We start from the raw sequence: 23,005 nt of genomic DNA, 5'->3' as shown, positions 1-23,005 counted from the left end.
CCGGTCTCCGCTCCGCTCACCTCTCCGGTCTCTGCTCCGCTCACCTCTCCGGTCTCTGCTCCGCTCACCTCTCCGGTCTCCGCTCACCTCTCCGGTCTCCGCTCACCTCTCCGGTCTCCGCTCACCTCTCCGGTCTCCGCATCTCCGCTCTGCCACGCCCCCAGACCTCTGCCACGCCCCCGGCCACCCTGCGCCTTATAGTCCGATGCGCCTTATATATGGAATAATTCCATATATAAGGCACATCGGACTGATGCGCCTTATATTCCGGTGCGCCTAATGGCCCGGAAAATACGGTACTCCATTATACATCCACTTTTCTTCCCCTTAATTGGGCTAGTTGGTTGAGCTCATGGTGGTCATAACCCATTAAATCATCCCTGTTTGGGCTAATTTGAAGATGGTCCATGTTAAAAAAAAAAATAAAAAAATTCTTACGAACTCCATTCATGAAACTCCATTATATAACCTTGCGCAATGTTTTTTAATCCCGTCACCTTGAATTCCTAATTTCTTCATAGTTGGTCCCCTGTAGTTGTGGTCATTCAACATGTGGTATTATCCGCTGATGGAATTTTTTTTTTTTTTCTCTCGTGTTATATATTCAATTTTTGTTTTGGTTTTCATGCCTCATATATACAAACAGTATAATTTAAAAATGTAATCTCAGGATAACACATTCTGAAAATGAAGCCACCACACTGGTAAATGAGGTACTAAGTGTATGCGTGTAATGATCGTTTTCATTACCGTGCTAGCAATAAGGCATATGTGCAATCTCTGCTATTTGCATATGAGTAATCATGTTTAATTTCAGTGTTTTTGTTTTGATTGCAGGTGGGAAATTATGGTCCTACTTAAGTAAGTTTTTAAGCAGGAGCACAGAAGGAAGCTTCGACGTCCCACTGGCTAAAAGTTCTCAATCCAACGAAGAGCTTCTGAAAAACCTAGCTCCTTGTCCAAGAAATAGCGTGGAGTCTAGGGCAAGCAGTAGCGGAAATAGGCTTTCGGTACAACCTCTACATAGTAGCCTTACCCTAAGTTCTCAGGATGATAGCAGCACCCAAGATGAAGAAGGAAGGGAAAGTCCATTGAAGTGGGCCGATTCAGCCTCCAGCTCCGAGGAAGAATGTACCACAAGCTATTTAACACTGTGCAAAGAATACGGACAGGAGCAAATTGAACCGGGAACTTGTGATGCCCATTTGCTTAAACTAGGGGATGGGGACAGTACCAAAGATTTAGATCTAATGCACAAACCTCTTCCGGCCAACAAACTTGGGTCTGAGCTCAACTTTGATGAGTTTAAATTGTTAAACGAATACGGTGAGCAGGAGATGGGTGGACACTCAGGGATGTCTGAAGCTTTGAACAAATCCAGGAATAGCCCGATGGAATTTTTTAGGATAGACAGCAAGGAAAGTGCTAGTGACTTGCTTGGGACGGAATTTGTCGATAAGGGATATAGCCTAAAATCTGAGAATTTCAAACCGTTTTCTCCTTTCCAAGATGATGAGATTGACCCTGAAACTCAAAGCCTAGACGTCGATAAGCCAAGTGTAAGCACTCATGACACTATAAGCCGTGGGTCTAATGACTCCGTCCCTGTTATTTCCTTCAAAGAGGCGGCTCTTGATGACGTGAGCAGTCTCGATGAAGGAAGACCGGATCTGCTGGTAAACTTGCCTGGTGCTCAATCGGTAGAAACTGAACAAAGCTCAAAGAATGTTTACATAGAAAGCGATGTAATGGACTCTATGTTGCTGGAAACTCCTGACGTCTTGCAAATAAAAAGTAGTATAGATAAAATGGTTGAACATCAGGAAAAACTTCTTGTTGTAGGAGAACATTCAACTGAACACCCATTGCCCAGCATAACACTATGCCCCGTTACTGCGGACAACGTTGACGTATTGTCTACCGGTGGTTCGGATTTACTCCGTATCCTAAAACCCTTGGACCCACTATTGATTAACTCCTCTTCTTCCTCCATATCTCCCAACTCCTCTGTTCTTGAATCTTCTCAAGCCAACGATGACCCATGTAACGCTCAACTTTCGAAAGAGTTGCCCACCGACCTAATGCAACTTCAGATTCGAATCGAGGACACAGATGAAACTTGTTTGGGGCGGAGAGATCTCCGGGAAGACAGTGAGATACATAAAATATTTCAAGAGCTGGATTCGAAATTATCAGAAGCCTCACATTTCTTCATCCCCGAGACGTGCATTCGGAGATGGGCTGCCGAAATGGTGGTGGCTCTTGACGCTCTCCACCGAGAAGGAATTGTGTGTCGGGATTTGAACCCAAACAACATCTTATTGAATGATAGAGGTCAGGAACTTTTGCAAATGCATTTCTTTTTATTCCGATGTTGCTTCCAATTAACTGAGTAGGCGTTTTATCTTGTAATTAGTATCTTCATTTCCTGTCTCCAGCTTCATTATCAGTGCTGCAAATTCACCCACTGTAATAGCTTCTAGTACTTAATGATGCCATTATTCTTAATGATACTGTTTTTAGCTAGAAAGGAGAGTAATTACAGTTCACTTGTACAGAAAATGGATGGGAAACATGTTTTGATTTCTCCTGTCATTTTGTTTTTAGGACACATTCAGCTAACATATTTTAGCAGGTGGACGGAGGTTGAAGATTCGTGTGACAGCGATGCGGTGGAAAGAATGTACTGTGCCCCAGGTTAGATCAATCACCTCCAAACGTTTCCCTTGAAAAGTAGATTAGCAGCTTTCATTTCCTCCGCCCGCGGCACGTGTAACCGACTTTTATTGGACGTGCAAGTTAATGCATGGCCTGAAATTCACACTAATTCCCGTCCTGTCATGTCACCCGCGGGGAGATATGGCTAATAATTGAGGCCTTCTTGAAAGGTAAATAGTCTTTTCGGACTGCGCTTCGTGTCACTCTGCTATTAAGACGCGTGGAAGTTAACCGGACGCGCGTTCGCTGATGACGAGGAGGATGAGAAGGGGTTAAAAGGGAATGAGGGCGGTTTCAGGAATTGTGAAATTTTGTTTTGGAAATGGGGGCTAAAATTTTATTTATTTTTCATTTACATTTTTTTAAAAAAGTTTAAAGATCAATTTAGTTAATTTAAATGAGTTCTGGGTGACGTATAAATTTCATGTAGTGTGGATTGTCCTCCATCGTAAGTGTCAATGTTTTTTAAAAAAAAAATCTTTGTGGATATTTAGCATTTTGTTCAAATGCAAATGAACACAAATTAGCATCTCGGCGCACAATGGGGCACGTTTATTCACCCGCACCTGTCGCAATCCCCAATCCAGACTGTCCGACAAGGATGAATTCCGGCGCGATTCACCAAGATTGTGCGCCCAAGATCCTGCATGTGTCACTTTCCCCCGCTGAGGTCCACCGGAGTGCACCTTCTTCTTCCCGGTGTATGCGAGTGCATGTCTTGCGACACAATTTGACATGTTAAATCCCGCACGTTGTCTGAATCCGTCGGATCGTCCGATGCCCCCCCCCCCCCATTTGTGGTCATGTGAAAGCCGGCGCCTGCGCGCCAAAATACAATTGCGTGCGACAAAAAACCCTTCTAAGTGCAGCACGTATCGGAAATCGTCGGATATTCCGACGATATTGCAGTCCGTGGACCCTTAGTAAATGAGCCCCAATGGGTTTGGTTGTGAAATCTGGTGCACCTTTTCTTGCCCAGTTTCACCATCTGAGATTTCCAACTTTGTTTCACGACCCCCAACCTACTTATGTAACTGGACAAGAGAAGGGCGCACCTCAACTCGTAGCCCCGCCCATTATCAACAGATCTACTAATTTGCATATTGAAGAATAAAAATGCATCCAACCCATTTTCTCATATAATATGTGCCCTGGGAGCTAGCGGTGAAGCCTAGTTTGCTGTTTTAAAGGGATTGTCCATACATCGGTCTACTTGTAGGGACCATCGGAGTCGCTGAATACGAGGCAGATGAACAAAGATTACCCAATGGACACTCAGTTAGGATTTTCATGCTCTGGCTTTAAGGGGATGGATCATAGTTATCGATTTATTGCCTATCCACTGGTTGGGGTAACTACCGGTAGCAGATCAGTTAGAGTCCGACTATTAGGACACTCGCCCGTTCTAGAATTAGGTCTTATTTCTTTAAGTAAATGGAGCAAGAGGCCCCTGTCATCTCTGTTAGGATTGTCGTAGATGGCCCAGTATAGTCTTCTACTATTTCCGGGTGTCCCATATGAATTGAGCACCCTATTTTTCATTCCATAAGCAGGAGAAAGAAATGGGAAGTGTTCTAGGATCTAGGATAATCTAGGATGTTCTAGGATAATCTACGGTTGCACCTCAGGGGACCCTGTGCCACTCATTGCTCTTTTTAAGTTTAAGTTTCCATTTTTTGCTACACACCTTCAAAAATCCATAATGTTTTTATTTGCTGTATGAGGACTTGTTTTCTGCAGGACCAACTGTACTTCCTAGTGACGGTATTATATATTCCACGCCATCTACTGGGAAGCTGGGAAAAATTTCCAAATGGGGTGAAATTGACAAAATAACTAATTTGTGCCATTGTGGTGCACCTCAATAATCCCCTCCCCCCCACACACACCACACACACTCACTCCACCCCAATTTTATTGACCCCCTCCCTTTTATTCTTTCGGTTTATTTTGTTCACGGAGATGCCAAAGTTATAAAGCTTTTGTTATGTTTTAAAAAATTGAAGTCTTTTTTTAATAGAAAGAGCGAAAAAAAAGCCTTTACTAAGGGCCCGATTCGCATTTTCCCGACGTGTTACCCAAATATTTCCGATTTGCGCCGATTTCCCCTGAATTGCCCCGGGATTTTGGCGCACGCGATCGGATTGTGGCGCATCGGCGCCGGCATGCGCGCGATGGAAATCGGGGGGGCGTGGCCGAACGAAAACCTGACGTATTCGGAAAAACCGCCGCATTTAAAAACGGAAAATGTGGCGCTCGGGACGCGCTTACCTTCACCCAGCCGGCCTCGGTGAATTCCGGCGCGTTCAGATGCTTTTCAGCGCAGCAGCACCACCTGGTGGACGGCGGAGGAACTACCTTATTAAATCCCGGCCGGACCCGAATCCAGCGCAGAGAACGCGCCGCTGGATCGCGAACGGACCGGGTAAGTAAATCTGCCCCTTTGTGTTTCCATATTGTGACACTAATTACTTTTTTTTTAAATTACTTCGGAGTACGGACCTGTGTAAGGAGTCATTTTTTGCGTGACATGATCTTTTATTGCATTTCGAAGACTGTACGACCTTTTGATCACTTTTTAATCACATTTTTATATGTTGTGAAATGGTTAAAAAAAGTGAAGATTTGGGCACAATTTTCCATTACAGGTTTTCCCTGGCGGGAAGAACCCTTTTTATATTTTGATACACAGCGATCTCCAACGTATTTAGATTTTGTTAGTATATTGTTTTTTGCATTCCAGGGAACTTTCTTCTGGGTGACGCTTGTTTCTATTAAAAAAAAAAAAAAAAATGCTGTTTTTAAGCCCCCTTAGGTACTTGAACCCTAGGGGGTCTGATCACTTGGACAATAACTGCAATACTACTGCCAGCATAAAGCACCCTCCATGTGTGGATAGGGATCTTCCTCAAGACCCATATAGTGAAGGTTTCTGTAAGGTTGGATAGTCGCCTATTAATCATATATTGGAGAAAGGAAAAAAAATCGAAAGGAAATTTCTTTTCGGAGGTGGAATATTTTGGGGAATACCGCACTATACAGCCTGATAAACCAGGGACATTACTCCTAGTTGCAAGCAACGTGACTGTGGTAATCTTCTTATATGTGTTATCCACGGTCTCCTTCCTTCTAATATAAACTTTTAAAATTATGTTAATGAGCCAGAAGGTTTCTGGGGGTGGTACTAGAGCCCCTCTATGCTATAGCTTCATAGGTTGTTACACTGTCTTCCCCTTCCCCTGCCTCTCATAACTTCCCCCTCCGACTGACGAGATTGCATAAGACTGAAGGAGCCTGTGAAGACGGAGGGCCTCTGATTACGACTTCCCCCAGAGCCCTTCAGGCTCATTAGCATGATTTTAAAAGTTGATTTTAGAAGGAAGGAGACAGTGGATAACAAATATAAGAAGATTACCACAGTCACTGTGCCTGGATCTATGAGTAAGTGTCCCTGGTTGATCATGATGTCTATTGGACAGCAACAAAAACACCCATTAGCGCCACACATAGATTGTTTGTGGTATTGCAGATAATGGGGCAGATTTACTTACCCGGTCCATTTGCGATCCTGCGGCGCGTTCTCTGCGGAGGATTTGGGTTCTGCCGGGATTCACTAAGGCAGTTCCTCCGATGTCCACCAGGTGTCACTGCTGCGCTGAAGTTCCCCGGAATGCACTGAACTTCGCCGGGCCGGGTGAAGGTAAGCGCGAGTCCCGCGACACTTTTTTTTTTTTTTTTTAAATGTGGCGGTTTCTCCGAATCCGTCAGGTTTTTTTACAGCCACGCCAAAATCCCAGGGCAATTCACGGAAAATCAGCGCAAAATGGAAAAATTTGCGTAACCCGCCGGAAAAACACGAATCGGGGCCTTAGTAAAAGACTAAGCTGCAGTACCACTTCCAACCAGGACACAGGAGAGGCATTGTTATTATAAGAACACATGGACAACCCTTTTACCTTAAGCAGTGCTGTGAGATGAGGTCTCCTTCAGCCGGATGGCTTTATGATTCTGTTCTGTAGATTGATACGCCCTCCATGCCGGAGGACTGACAAGGGGCCAGATGGCAGGGTGCCACGGGGGCTCGTCCTTACAGATGACATCCACCAGTCTCTACCAGTGGCTTCCCATCTGTCTACATGTTCTGTACCGTCATATCGTAGAATTTCTCCATCATTCATCCGGATCTCTCCCCATTCATGTCAATGCACCAGATTTAGGACAGTGACTTCCTTTATTACTCCCCCCCCCCCCCCCCCCATAGTTACTATATTCGTTGTTTCCAGAAGGACCGTGATAAGTATAATATGCCAAAATAAGAACTTGAGTCATCCAAATAATAGAAACCCAAGAAAATCTGGTTTTCCTCCAGCAAATTTTTGACTAAAGTCGCATCTGGGGGGTGAGCAGTTTGGGGTACGGCCCTGTGCACCATGACTCTCTCTCTCTCTCTCTGATGGGTGCAGATGTGTGTACAGACAGAAACACCGAGCCAGAGATTGCAGCTCTGAAGGGGGCGGAACGGTTAATGCAGCTCTGGAGATGAAAATACTGTAATTTATTATATGTGTACAACCTGGTCTGGTGGACAGAGGTCTCCGAAGTTTATTGACAAATTCAGCTCAGCTACATCTGGAATCCGAAAATTAAGAGGGAACAGATATGACACTACGATGCCAGGCTGCATCCGTATACACAGCAGTGGTATAGCTAGATGTTCTTGTATTGAGAGTTCTTTTTGCCATATCTATCTCATATCTATCTATCTATCTCCTATCTATCTATCTATCTATCTATCTCATATCTATCTATCTCATATCTATCTATCTATCTATCTATCTATCTATCTATCTATCTCATATCTATCTATCTCATATCTATCTATCTATCTATCTATCTCATATCTATCTATCTATCTCATATCTATCTATCTATCTATCTCATATCTATCTATCTTATATCTATCTATCTATCTATCTCACATCTATCTCATATCTATCTATCTCATATCTATCTATCTCATATCTATCTATCTCATATCTATCTATCTCATATCTATCTATCTCATATCTATCTATCTCATATCTATCTATCTATCTATCTATCTATCTCATATCTATCTATCTATCTATCTATCTATCTATCTCATATCTATCTATCTATCTATCTATCTATCTATCTATCTATCTATCTATCTATCTATATATCTCATATCTATCTATCTATCTATCTATCTATCTCATATCTATCTATCTCATATCTATCCAGCTCATATCTATCTATCTATCTCATATCTATCTATCTATCTATCTATCTATCTATCTATCTATCTATCTCATATCTATCTATCTATCTATCTATCTATCTATCTATCTATCTATCTCATATCTATCTATCTATCTATCTATCTCACATCTATCTATCTATCTATCTCATATCTATCACATATCTATCTATCTATCTATCTCATATCTATCTATCTCCTATCTATCTATCTATCTATCTATCTATCTCACATCTATCTCATATCTATCTATCTCGTATATATCTACCTCATATATGCCTAAATAATTTTTATCCATCTGCCCATCTTATTTAATCTATTTCCACTCTCCCTGATATGTATCTGTCTCTCATATTTCTCTCTCCTATCTGCCTCATTATCTGTTGGTGTATTTCGTGCCTCCTATCTATCTATATCATATGAAGTATCCTACACGCTCATAGACCTGTATACAGACATCTTTATTAGTACATGTGATGGACAGTGACGAGGACTGATGAGCGGCCTCTCCCGGTGCTGCCCAGCAGGTGGCGCTCCGTCACCAACTTTTCTCCCCTTCCAGTTTTTTTCATTGTCTAAGAAAGTTGTTGGTTTTTTTTTTCCATCATCATCCGGTGCGGTTGTCACCAGAAGTTTTATCCCCTCCTTTCCCCATCATTGAAGTCCCTGTGTTATCCTCCGGTGTCTCATCCGGCTCTCCGTAGCCTCTCACATAACCAGACACTTTAAAGTCCTGCCTGAGACTCCCTTTGATGAATATCCAACCCAAATCATCCTGCCCGGCCGCCATAACTTCACGTTTTATCGAGGTTTTTTTTTAGGTTTTTTTTTAAGGTTTGCTCCTGAAAACCCTCCCGGGACTTGGAGAACGTATAAATCATTCACTGTCCATAAAATCGGTGACACGAACTCGAAACGCGGCGCTTTGTGTAGATGCCAAAAATTTGCGCCTTACACATGAAAAAGTCACACAAACAAAAGCTCCGCGATGTGACATGGCCGCGCCGGTGACGGGTAAATAAACAGATGAGAGATTATTCGTGTTTTTGATGTTTTTCCGGTGGGGGGGAAGGGGGGGGATGCGGCTTCAGAAAAAAAGTTTATCAGTAATTTCGGATGAAAATGATTCACCTCTGTTCAAACAAGCCTTTGCTCTACACGTCGCCCCCCCCCCCCGGGACCTCTTATCTGACATTTCTCTCCAAAACATCATCCACTCACTCGTTATTGCAGGATATCTTTTATCTGCAGGTCACATGCTCGCGACGCTTGGCGTCGGGTCCGAAAAAAAAAAAAAAAAATTCCAAAAGCCATCACTTTCAAAAGTTGAGAAAGTTCCATAGGAGGGAGGGAGGGTCAGGATCTGACCCGATCTATTAATAAATGACCCCCTTTTCCATCAAAAACTCAGAAGGTGACGTCGCGTTATAATGGAGGGGATTTACAGTCGGATCAGTTCTTAAAGGGAACCCGTCACCAGATTTTACCCCTTTAAACTAGCAGCCCCCTCAGGTAGAGGATGAAATGTCCTTTCTAGAATTCCCTCTCTTATGTAAAATCTCCCCCATTTACCTGTCAAATCAAAATCTGCAGGTGAAAATGAGCAGAGAACAGTCATATTTTGCTTGAGATGAGTCATTTAGAGGCTGCAAGTGGAGGGGTGTCCTACAGGGACCTCTATACTCAGTTCTGTAACACTTAGAAAGGTGCTACTGGTGTCATATTAAAGATAAGAATCTCATCTTTAAGGTTTCTCGTTCTGTCACACAGATCCAAAGATACAGACGGGAAGTAATTGGATTTTTAGCCACATCTTTTTTACTTTCTACATCTCCTGTTCTGTAGATCAAAGAACAACAAGCCTAAAAGATGAGATTCTTATCTTTTAATATGACAATAGCAGCATGTTTCTAGGTGCTATAGAACTGAAGATAGGGACATCTGAAATGACTCTTCCCCCTTGCAGCCTCTAAACTTGACTCGTTTGGTATAAATATGACTCTTCTCTGCTCCTTGTTACGCGACTTTGAACTTTTTATAGGTGAGGTTTCTGATAAAAGAAGGAATTCTAGAAAGGAAATTTCATTTCTCACCTAAAGGGCCGGTATTAATGGGGTCAAATTTGGTAATAGGTAGTTTAATTTAGTATAATTGGCGAATTGTGAAGTTTTTCATGGTTATTGTTTACTTATTGGGTCCGCAGAATCCTTTAATTATTTCTAATCTTCATGCCTTCTTATCTTTAGAGATTGGAAGTATAGCGGAGGAGACGGAGGCCTGTGATTGGTGGAGCCTGGGGGCCCTTCTCTTCGAACTTCTCACCAGGAAGGTAAGTCTGGGTATAAGGGGCTTTTTACACAAATAGGGTTTGTGTAAGGCAGACCCCGGGTTACATACAAGATCGGTTCTGTAGGTTTGTTCTTAAGTTGAATTTGTATGCCAGTCGGAACTGTATATTTTATATTTGTAACCCCACCCAATTTTTTTTTTTTTTGCTTGATAAGCAGGGGGACCTGGGCAGATTGTACATAGTGCCCTATCTGCAGGCAGCATGTTATAGAGCAGGAGGAGCTGAGCAGATTGTACATAGTGTCCTATCTGCAGGCAGCATGTTATAGAGCAGGAGGAGCTGAGCAGATTGTACATAGTGTCCTATCTGCAGGCAGCATGTTATAGAGCAGGAAGAGCTGAGCAGATTGTACATAGTGTCCTATCTGCATGCAGCATGTTATATAGCAGGAGGAGCTGAGCAGATTGTCCATAGTGTCCTATCTGCAGGCAGCATGTTATAGAGCAGGAGGAGCTGAGCAGATTATATATAGTGTCCTATTTTCAGGCAGCATGTTATAGAGCAGGAGGAGCTGAGCAGATTGTGAATAGTGTCCTATCTGCAGGCAGCATGTTATAGAGCAGGATGAGCTGAGCACATTGTACATAGTGTCCTATCTGCAGGCAGCGTGTTATAGAGCAGGAGCTGAGCTGATCAGATACAGCCCTTTCCCATCTATACCATGTTCCCCATAGATATGACATGGTGGTTCCCCCTTAGGCTGCATTACACATCCCATGATACAGGTGGTGCAGTAGCATCCGCTCCGGGGTCTTGTGATGACTCTCGGCAGCACATTAGTAATATTGCTGGTGAAGCAGGTAGAGTAATGCATAGGAAGTGTCTTATGTTACACTTTGTAGATTTTAGCTGGAGCAGCAGCTTCCCTGCTATTCTGGGTATCACTAATATATAGGGACGGAAGATGAAAGTTAAGGTTATCAGATTTATGATACTTACATCCTCCGGATTCTATTTCTGTCTGTGTCCTGGACGGGACGAACATGTATCCAGCGCCGGGCATCACCCACACATACAGGGGAACATATAGTGCAGCGCTGGACGGTAACATATCATAGGATACTGAGAACTTACCGGCAGAATTATTTAGTTTTATCTATTCAAGATGTAATAAAATTAGTAGGAGACGAACACCTAATCCTGCACTGCAGATCTCCAACACTATAGACCGGAAGAGCGATGTACCGACATATGTTTTCTTAGAAAAAAATGTGATAGGTAGATCTATCTATCTCATATCTATCTATCTATCTATCTATCTATCTATCTATCTCATATCTATCTATCTATCTATCTATCTATCTCATATGTATCTATCTATCTATCTATCTATCTATCTATCTATCTATATATCTCATATGTATCTATCTATCTCATATCTATCTATCTATCTATCTCATATGTATCTATCTATCTATCTATCTATATATCTCATATGTATCTATCTATCTATCTATCTATCTATCTATCTATCTATCTATCTATCTATCTATCTCATATGTATCTATCTATCTATCTATCTATATATCTCATATGTATCTATCTATCTATCTATCTATCTCATATCTATCTATCTATCTATCTTCCTACCTATCTATCTATCTATCTATCTATCTATCTATCTATCTATCTATCTTCTATCTCCTATCTATCTATCTATCTATCTATCCATCTATCTACAAGACTTTATTTGTGTATAGACGGAGAGATGCCGGATAGATTACGGGTATCATATAGAGAGAGATTCCGGGCGGATAGAAATGACTTGGACTGATACATATTAATGGATATAAGACATCACATGCAGAGTAATAAGGTGAACGCAAAGGTAGATTGATAGCAAATGAATATAGATACAAACTATATACTGTACTGTATGGATAGATAATTGTCAGCATGAGATACCTGAATCAAACTATTGATGGATAGATACATTTTAGACAGACAGATAGATAGAGAGATGGAGAGAGATAGAGATAGACAGATGCTTTAGATATGAGAGATAATTCTTCTATATACATCTTTGTAAATATTTTTGTTTGTCCCCCGCAGGCTCTGGCAGATTGCCACCCGGCAGGGATCAGCACCCACACGTCCATCCACATGCCGGAATATGTGTCCAAAGAGGCGCGGTCCCTTGTACAGCAGGTAATGGTTCTATCTATGGTGACACAGGGTCCATCACGGTAAGGGGGTCCTACTCTAGATCCCGATCCTGACCATAAAGTGATACCATTTTTTGCAGCATTCTCTGTCCGTAGAAGTTTTCCGCAGTCTTGTATTACTCAGTCACATTTGGAGGAGCGATCCGATCCTTCCTCGCCGGCAGCGGCTCATTATTCCGCACAGATCGCTGTTTATTCCGGGAATCCGGCATCAAATGAACACTTGACGTCGGCGAATCAAACAATCGGGCGTCGGATGATGGTTTTTCTCCGGCTTTGCTTATTTCGGAGCAGCTGGTTTGGAGCTTCTTCCCGCCCCCAGTGAAAAGCGTCGTCTCACTGATGAAATATTAACAAAAAGCCAATGTTGTCAAACGCCGGGGCCCCCGTCTGACACTGAACTTCTGAAGCCGCCATTACAGGTGCCTTTAAACCGGAGTCAGCAATTCGCTCCTGATCTTGGCTCGCGCGTTCCTACATCTTGACAGCGCTGGCTCCGGGAAGAGAGGAAGAAGTGCAAAGAATTCCCTCTGCTTTCCCGCTCTGTGGTGCCTGGAGCAGGTTTTTGGCTCGGTCGATGAGCGTCGGGTGGGGTGTGGGGGGGGGGGGATTCTGATGATCTGCGCTCGTTTCCCCTATTAGAAATGGGATCATTTCAGACATCTGTGTTTTACAAATTCTCTCTGATGGCAGAGCCTTGTCTCATTTTGTCTGCCTCGCACTTGTCAAAATACATCGTCCTCTTTACACATCACATCTGAGACCCCGGCGCTGTGTTCTAAGGGAGATCCAAGGACGGCGGCTCCCCCGGGATCAGCGTGCAGGAGGTAGCACAGCGGGGCCCGACTAGAAGGGCAATTATGGAAGGGGCTCGTTTTTTTTACTTTTACAGAAATTACGCTTCGGAAGCAATGAGCGTCGTCTACGGCAGAATGCGATGTCATCCCAGATACGTGGGGAGTAAAAAAAAAGAGTAAAAAACACTCAAAATGATAATAAAAAGTATATATAAAGTTCATTTTCTTTAAAGGGGTTTTCCCACAAAACAAGCTAGGACCTATTCATAGCATAAGGCCTGACTTTTCGATTGGTGGGAGCCCCACAGATCACAAGAACAGGGGGTCTGAAAGGGTCCCAGGAACCTCCGTCAGGCCCCTCATCACTCCCCCAGATGAATGGAGCAGACGGCCGCACATGACTGTTCTGCTCCATTCATCTCTATAGGGCTGACGGAGATGAATGGAGCATATGGTTATGCACCGCCGTCTGCTTCATTCACCTGGGGGGAGCGACGAGATGTCCAACGGAGGTCCTGGGACCCCCGTTCTCATGATCTGTGTGGCCCTCATCACCTATCCTGTGGATAAGGCCTAACTTGCCTCGTGTGACTTTAAGGGGGCCAGAAGTAAAAAAAAGTAAGTGCACCTGCCCTGCTTCGATTTGTACCATCACCAGGGGCTGGCAAGGCTACTGATTGGCCAAAGTGGCTCATGTGACCATGTAGACTTCTGGCCTAGCTGGGAGTGTAGATAGGAGGGAGCCAGAGCAGGTAAGTACTTTTTCCCCTGTAATGTGTTTATACTGTATCTCTATTTATTTTATTATCTTGATTTTTTTAATATAATTTATATATTTATTTTAACGGAAAGGCCACAAAATAGAAGTTTTTAAACTTTTATTTTGAGTTTTATTCTGCACACACCTTAAAGGGGTTCTTCCAAAAAAAATAGCACCACACTTGACCATAGTTAGTGAGTGGTATTGCTACTCGGCTCCATTTATCTCTACACAGCTAAGCTGCAATACCAGACACTACCTGTGGTTCGGTGTGGAGCTATTTTTGAAAGAAAGCAGCCATGGTTTTTAAACCTCCAAAAAAAAAACACCTTTAAAGGAAATTTACCATCCAAATCCATCCTGATAAACCAGGGGAACTTTCTCATAGATCCAGGCACCAGGACTGTGGGAATCTTCTTATATGTGTTATCCATGGCCTCCTGCCTTCTAGAATATACTTTTCTAATTATGCTAATGAGACAGAAGGGCTCTGGGGGTGTTAACAGAGCCCCTTCCGTGCTAATAATATATTTTATTATATTATATAAATTTGAGGATTATTTTTGTAGCTTCTGCCCCTTAATAGTAACGAGCCTCGTCCTGCTGTGCGCTCCATAGCTCCTTGTACTGCTGTGCGCTCCATAGCTCCTTGTCCTGCTGTGCGCTCCATAGCTCCTTGTCCTGCTGTGCGCTCCATAGCTCCTTGTCCTGCTGTGCGCTCCATTGCTCCTTGTACTGCTGTGCGCTCCATTGCTCCTTGTACTGCTGTGCGCTCCATAGCTCCTTGTACTTCAATGTATGGTAGACCCCAGGGGTCAGACAATAAATTGTCAGCTCTTGCCCCCTGCCCTGTGTCTGGGGCCCTTGTCTTTAATCTGGGGTCAGCACCAGTACAACGTGTCTATGGAGGATCCTTGGCCGCCACCTGTGCTGGAGAACCAGAAGTAATAAAGACGGGAAGGCAGGCTCTCGAATTAACCTATTGACCTCCCGTGACCCTGCCACTTCATTACACCTCATAAGACTCTCACAAGTGCCCACCGGGGAGATGCAGGATTGTCGCCTGTTGTTTATCCGAGGAAGCGGCCGGTGAGAGGCTCAGGAAGTCTTTATCAGGAAAGGGAAAGGCTGGAGGAGAGGCCTGAGGGCTCCAGACCATCGTCCTGACCTTTTCCATTTACTAAAGGGACAGAAACGTCCTGGGGGAACGTCTGCTGATACAAGAGGGAACATGTACCAGGGCTAGGATATTGTTTTATAAGACCATAGATAGATAGGAGATAGATAGATAGATAGATAGATATGAGATAGATAGATATGAGATAGATAGATATGAGATAGATAGATAGATAGATAGATATGAGATAGATATGAGATAGATATGAGATAGATATGAGATAGATATGAGAAAGGTATGAGATAGATATGAGAAAGGTATGAGATAGATAGATAGATATGAGATAGATAGATAGATATGAGATAGATAGATATGAGAGAGATAGATAGATATGAGAGAGATAGATAGATATGAGAGAGATAGATAGATATGAGATAGATAGATTGAGAGATAGATATGAGATAGATAGATAGATAGGAGATAGATAGAGAGGGCTATGAGAGAGAGGGCTATGAGAGAGAGGGCTATGAGAGAGAGGGCTATGAGAGAGAGGGCTATGAGAGAGAGGGCTATGAGAGAGAGGGCTATGAGAGAGAGGGCTATGAGAGAGAGGGCTATGAGAGAGAGGGCTATGAGAGAGAGGGCTATGAGAGAGAGGGCTAGAGATATGAGAGAGAGAGAGAGAGATATGAGAGAGAGAGAGAGAGATATGAGAGAGAGAGAGAGAGAGATATGAGAGAGAGAGATATGAGAGAGAGAGATATGAGAGAGAGATATGAGAGAGAGAGATATGAGAGAGAGATATGAGAGAGAGAGAGAGATATGAGAGAGTAATATACAGTAATATATGTATACACTCAGTAATGCTCACAGTAATATATGTATACACTCAGTAATGCACACAGTAATATATGTATACACTCAGTAATGCACACAGTAATATATGTATACACTCAGTAATGCACACAGTAATATATGTATACACTCAGTAATGCACACAGTAATATATGTATACACTCAGTAATGCACACAGTAATATATGTATACACTCAGTAATGCACACAGTAATATATGTATACACTCAGTAATGCACACAGTAATATATGTATACACTCAGTAATGCTCACAGTAATATATGTATACACTCAGTAATGCACACAGTAATATATGTATACACTCAGTAATGCACACAGTAATATATGTATACACTCAGTAATGCACACAGTAATATATGTATACACTCAGTAATGCACACAGTAATATATGTATACACTCAGTAATGCACACAGTAATATATGTAGACACTCTGTAATGCACACAGTAATATATGTAGACACTCAGTAATGCACACAGTAATATATGTAGACACTCAGTAATGCACACAGTAATATATGTATACACTCAGTAATGCACACAGTAATATATGTAGACACTCAGTAATGCACACAGTAATATATGTAGACACTCAGTAATGCACACAGTAATATATGTAGACACTCAGTAATGCACACAGTAATATATGTAGACACTCAGTAATGCTCACAGTAATATATGTATACACTCAGTAATGCACACAGTAATATTTGTATACACTCAGTAATGCACACAGTAATATATGTATACACTCAGTAATGCACACAGTAATATATGTATACACTCAGTAATGCACACAGTAATATTTGTATACACTCAGTAATGCACACAGTAATATTTGTATACACTCAGTAATGCACACAGTAATATTTGTATACACTCAGTAATGCACACAGTAATATATGTATACACTCAGTAATGCACACAGTAATATATGTATACACTCAGTAATGCACACAGTAATATATGTATACACTCAGTAATGCACACAGTAATATATGTATACACTTAGTAATGCACACAGTAATATATGTATACACTCAGTAATGCACACAGTAATATATGTATACACTCAGTAATGCACACAGTAATATATGTATACACTCAGTAATGCACACAGTAATATATGTATACACTCAGTAATGCACACAGTAATATATGTATACACTCAGTAATGCACACAGTAATATATGTATACACTCAGTAATGCACACAGTAATATATGTATACACTCAGTAATGCACACAGTAATATATGTATACACTCAGTAATGCACACAGTAATATATGTATACACTCAGTAATGCACACAGTAATATATGTATACACTCAGTAATGCACACAGTAATATATGTATACACTCAGTAATGCTCACAGTAATATATGTATACACTCAGTAATGCACACAGTAATATTTGTATACACTCAGTAATGCACACAGTAATATATGTAGACACTCAGTAATGCACACAGTAATATATGTATACACTCAGTAATGCACACAGTAATATATGTATACACTCAGTAATGCACACAGTAATATATGTATACACTCAGTAATGCACACAGTAATATATGTATACACTCAGTAATGCACACAGTAATATATGTAGACACTCTGTAATGCACACAGTAATATATGTAGACACTCAGTAATGCACACAGTAATATATGTAGACACTCAGTAATGCACACAGTAATATATGTAGACACTCAGTAATGCACACAGTAATATATGTAGACACTCAGTAATGCACACAGTAATATATGTAGACACTCAGTAATGCACACAGTAATATATGTAGACACTCAGTAATGCACACAGTAATATATGTAGACACTCAGTAATGCACACAGTAATATTTGTATACACTCAGTAATGCACACAGTAATATATGTATACACTCAGTAATGCACACAGTAATATATGTATACACTCAGTAATGCACACAGTAATATTTGTATACACTCAGTAATGCACACAGTAATATTTGTATACACTCAGTAATGCACACAGTAATATTTGTATACACTCAGTAATGCACACAGTAATATATGTAGACACTCTGTAATGCACACAGTAATATATGTATACACTCAGTAATGCACACAGTAATATATGTATACACTCAGTAATGCACACAGTAATATATGTATACACTTAGTAATGCACACAGTAATATATGTATACACTCAGTAATGCACACAGTAATATATGTATACACTCAGTAATGCACACAGTAATATATGTATACACTCAGTAATGCACACAGTAATATATGTATACACTCAGTAATGCACACAGTAATATATGTATACACTCAGTAATGCACACAGTAATATATGTATACACTCAGTAATGCACACAGTAATATATGTATACACTCAGTAATGCACACAGTAATATATGTATACACTCAGTAATGCACACAGTAATATATGTATACACTCAGTAATGCACACAGTAATATTTGTATACACTCAGTAATGCACACAGTAATATTTGTATACACTCAGTAATGCACACAGTAATATTTGTATACACTCAGTAATGCACACAGTAATATATGTAGACACTCTGTAATGCACACAGTAATATATGTATACACTCAGTAATGCACACAGTAATATATGTATACACTCAGTAATGCACACAGTAATATATGTATACACTTAGTAATGCACACAGTAATATATGTATACACTCAGTAATGCACACAGTAATATATGTATACACTCAGTAATGCACACAGTAATATATGTATACACTCAGTAATGCACACAGTAATATATGTATACACTCAGTAATGCACACAGTAATATATGTATACACTCAGTAATGCACACAGTAATATATGTATACACTCAGTAATGCACACAGTAATATATGTATACACTCAGTAATGCACACATAGTAATATATATATACACACACAGTAATGCACATGGCTTAGTTACACATGAGATGGTTGGTTGTACAGTAAAGACGTTCTTGGATACTGATATAAAAGGCCGATTAGTATTAGACATAGATATATATATATTAGATGGATACATAGATATGAGATACTGTAGATGTTACATAGAGATTAGGAGGATAGATGATAAGTAGATACATAGATGCTGAGATAAGTTATGATGATGGCATGTGATCTGTATAATCGGATCTATAGATCTAATCCTTTGCCTCTGCTCGTGTGTAGCAGGTGATAGGATCCTGGGTGTAGGTTCTAGTGATCAGTCCAAACCCAAATTATTCTCTTCCCATAGTAAATTGGAAGATTCTGTGGAATGTGAACTGATGTGCGCGGGTGGGAATTTTTTTAAATGATTATTTTCTGTACTAAATCTCCCTGGTCATTATGTGTCACTGCCTCCTCCTCCTCCTTCCCGTCTTCTTCACCCTCATCGATAATTCTCTCCATAACTTAAATGAAATTTCCCATCATGATAATCCAGGGAATCTTACTCAGGGATCCCGGCACCATCCTTGCGGTAACCTACGTATATTTATTATCCATGGCCTCCTTTCTTCTAAAATCAGCTTTTAAAATTATGCTAATGACACTGGAGGAGCAGTACCAGATCCTTTCTGTGTTGTAGCTTCACAGGCTGTTACACTGCGCAGGAGCACTTCCTGCCGCTTCTACATAACAAAGGGCAGAGAGAGAAGGGAGAGAGCTGGGGTTGGGCGAGACATTTTCAGTACAGTGTAACAGCCTGTGAAACTGTAGCAGGGAGGGGCTCTAGTGACACCCCAGAACCCTCCAGGTTTATTAGCATAATTTTAAAAGTTGATTTTAGAAGGAAGGAGACCATGATATCACATATAAGATGATCACCACAGTCACAGTGCCTGGGTCTATGAGTCAGTGTTTATCATGATGGATTGTGATGTGTTTTAATAAAGATAGTAATAATAATGACAATGTACTTTTCTCATTGTCTTCCAGCTGCTGCAGTTTAACCCTTTGGAGCGCCTGGGCGCGGGGGTCGCTGGTGCGGAGGACATCAGATCTCACCCGTTCTTCAGCGGCGTGGACTGGGAGCAGTTCTCTAGATGAATACGGATGTGTCCGGACGATTGGAGAGACTTCTCCTTTAACTCTTTGCACTGCTGTGAGCGAGACGAGACATTGGACCTGTAGCGTATACGCGGCCAACGCAACGGTTACACGGTGACCTGACAGCCACGGAGCACAGTGCTGGCCAGGAGCAAGACCGCAGCAAGACTGCCCCCTATAGATGATATTACATTCCCCTAAAATATTGGATGTGAAAGGTCAATGAAGTGTCGGTGTTGGTGTGGTGTGCATGCGCTGTGACGAGGGCTGGATGTGTAGGTGCAGGTGTTGGTGTGGTGTGCATGCGCTGTGACGAACGAGGGCTGTATGTGTAGGTGTAGGTGTAGGTGTTGGTGTGGTGTGCATGCGCTGTGACGAGGGGGCGACATGCAGGTGTTGGTGTGGTGTGCATGCGCTGTGACGAGGGGGCGACATGCAGGTGTTGGTGTGGTGTGCATGCGCTGTGGATGTGTAGGAAATAATAGAAGTGAATGGGCTGAACATTGTGAGTTCTGCAGGGAAGTAGCGGAGCTGAGTTTGTTATGTTACATGATACAATGATTGATTATTTTTATTTTAATAGATTAGGGTGCACTGCTCTAAATCGGGGGTAAGGATAAAGGATAGGACTAAGCACTGCCAGGTTTTACACTCATACACCATTTGTTCCAAAGTTAGTAGCAGCAGGACTGTGAAAAGATGGATTTTTATTCAAGGATTGTAGCTTCTGGGGGCATATCCTTACACTGCTCCATAGCCCCTGCCCTCTGTACACAAACCAGTGTGAGGAGACGCCTCCAGTCCAGCTACAATACTGAAATTTAAATTGATATTTCACAGTCCTGCTGCTACTAAAACACGCAAATGTAATATTACATAGCTCTCCGGGGCAATACCTTACACTGGCTACAAAGAGTATAGCAGTGTAAGGGCACATCCACATTGCATTAGGAGAAGTTACAATCATGGTATAAAAATCCACATTTCACAGTCTTGCTGCTACTAGCAACACACACAAACACAGTTATGATTACACATCTCTCCAGGGACGGGACCCAACACTGGCTCATGAGAGCACAGCAGTGTGAGGGACCATTCCCAGTGCACTGAGAGAAGCTGCAACCCTTGAATAGAAGTCAATATTTCACAGTCCTGCTGCTCTTAACATTATACACAATTGTATGATTATATATATTTCCAGGGGCAATATCTAACACTGGGAAGAGTACAAAAGTGTGAGGACGCACCCCCAGTGCGCTAGTAGAAGCTACAATCCTGGAATATAAATCCATATTTCACAGTCCTGCTGCTCCCAACAACACACAAAGGTTATTATATATCTCTCCAGGGGCATTACCTTACACTTGATGCAAAGAGCTCAGTACACAGCTGTGCGAGGGAAAATCTCCAGTGCACTAGGAGAAGTTACAATCCTGGAATACATCTCAGTCCTGCTGCTACTAACATTATAGACAATTGTATGATTATATATATTTCCAGGGGCAATATCTAACACTGGGAAGAGTACAGAAGTGTGAGGACACACCCCCAGTGCACTAGTAGAAGCTACAATCCTGGAATATAAATCCATTATTCACAGTCCTGCTGCTACTAACAACATACACTAAGGTCTGATTACACATCTCTCCAGGCTGCAGTCCACATGGTCACATCTGCTGACATGTTCCCTTTGATAGAAATTATCACCTGTTTGGATATATATTGCATAGTTTCTGAATCCTGGGGGTCCAACTTCTGAGGCGCCCACCCATCACCTGTCGCTGGACTCCCATTTTTTTTAAACAGGGGCAATGGTTCTACCTCCGGGCGCCTCAGCCTCTCCGTTCTCGAGATCGTTGGGGGTCCCCGCAGTCAGATCCCCACCGATTAGACACTTATTCTCTGTCCTTTGGTTCCAATTTCAGCAACTTTAAGACATCTGATTAGGATTAAACTCTGTTTCTCTCCCGCTGAGTCTCCCAGCTGTGCACCCCCGATGGACTTTCATTCGCTATTGTCTGTGAGCTGGACCCGCAGCAATCGGCTGATCCTCGTGGGTGGGGTCTAGTATGCAAATGACTCCCCAGGACTTGTAGTCGATGGCCTATCCACCGTCTGACCTCCGCCGATCAGTAATGATCATTCCAACCCCCACATTAGGAAACACGTTCAGCTCTGCTACATCTGTGCGCTGTGCTTTGTTTTAATCCAAAAAAATATAAACGGTTCTAGAATAAAATACTGAATAATCTGAGATTTTTTTTGTTGTGCTTCATCCCTGCACCGGAGACCTCTGGATGACCCGCTCCGTGTCTCCTCTGTGTACGGCAGATTGTGCGGTTTCCTTTCATTCTCCCTCTGCGTCTCCCTAATCTGATGATCACATGGCTCCCACCATTAACATCCTATATCCCATACATTTGCAGGTTCCATATGTCCAGAGGTAGTGAACATTACGTTGAGGTATTGGCGCTATTTGGCGGAGGCGTCTTCGGCTTTTTTCCGGAGGTATTTGTAGAGCTGCAGGTAGGAGTTGGCTGCCAGGTGATGTATCCGATGCCACACATTGTCTCTTTCTCCATATTCCAGACACATAGCGCTTGTGTACTCGTGTGCCTCGGGGTTCATTAGATATTCCTACAATCTGTGGTCGCCCTAGGAGATCCCGGAGGAGAGCCGGAGAGAGTGCGAGAAGGAGCCCCCCCTTACAGGATTCATACAAGATTAGCATTAATGATCACGCAGTATGTATTATGTATAGAATATTCTATATGCTGCTATATATATATATATATCTTCACACTACAGGATCCGTATATCCATATCCATTACTTCTTTTAGAAATTTGGGAATTATTCGTTAAGAAGGAAGACTAATATTT

The 23,005-nt window shown here is 42.0% G+C and overlaps 1 protein-coding gene across 3 annotated transcripts in view; it reads left to right on the top strand.

Moving 5' to 3' along the window:
• The window catches only part of RPS6KC1 (ribosomal protein S6 kinase C1), a 91,674-nt gene extending 69,296 nt beyond the window's left edge, over positions 1-22,378 (top strand). Inside the window, exons 12-17 of one of the 3 annotated variants that reach the window (XR_011854015.1) lie at positions 838-2,334; positions 2,608-2,697; positions 10,246-10,328; positions 12,402-12,497; positions 20,014-20,409; positions 20,518-22,378. Coding sequence is in view for 1 of the 3 variants with exons in the window: in XM_072140144.1 (XP_071996245.1) it covers positions 838-2,334; positions 2,608-2,697; positions 10,246-10,328; positions 12,402-12,497; positions 20,014-20,124 (1,877 nt within the window). In the remaining 2 variants the exon portion in view is untranslated. Of the gene's footprint in view, positions 1-837; positions 2,335-2,607; positions 2,698-10,245; positions 10,329-12,401; positions 12,498-20,013 lie in introns of all 3 variants that reach the window. The other 2 variants (XR_011854014.1, XM_072140144.1) reach the window with 2 other exon arrangements.
• The last annotated feature ends 627 nt before the right edge of the window (positions 22,379-23,005 follow it).

The sequence above is a fragment of the Engystomops pustulosus genome, chromosome 3, assembly GCF_040894005.1.
Source record: "Engystomops pustulosus chromosome 3, aEngPut4.maternal, whole genome shotgun sequence".
In the NCBI taxonomy this organism is placed as follows: domain Eukaryota; kingdom Metazoa; phylum Chordata; class Amphibia; order Anura; family Leptodactylidae; genus Engystomops; species Engystomops pustulosus.
Note: the sequence above shows the minus strand (reverse complement) of the source record. Positions and strands in the feature narration are given on the sequence as shown.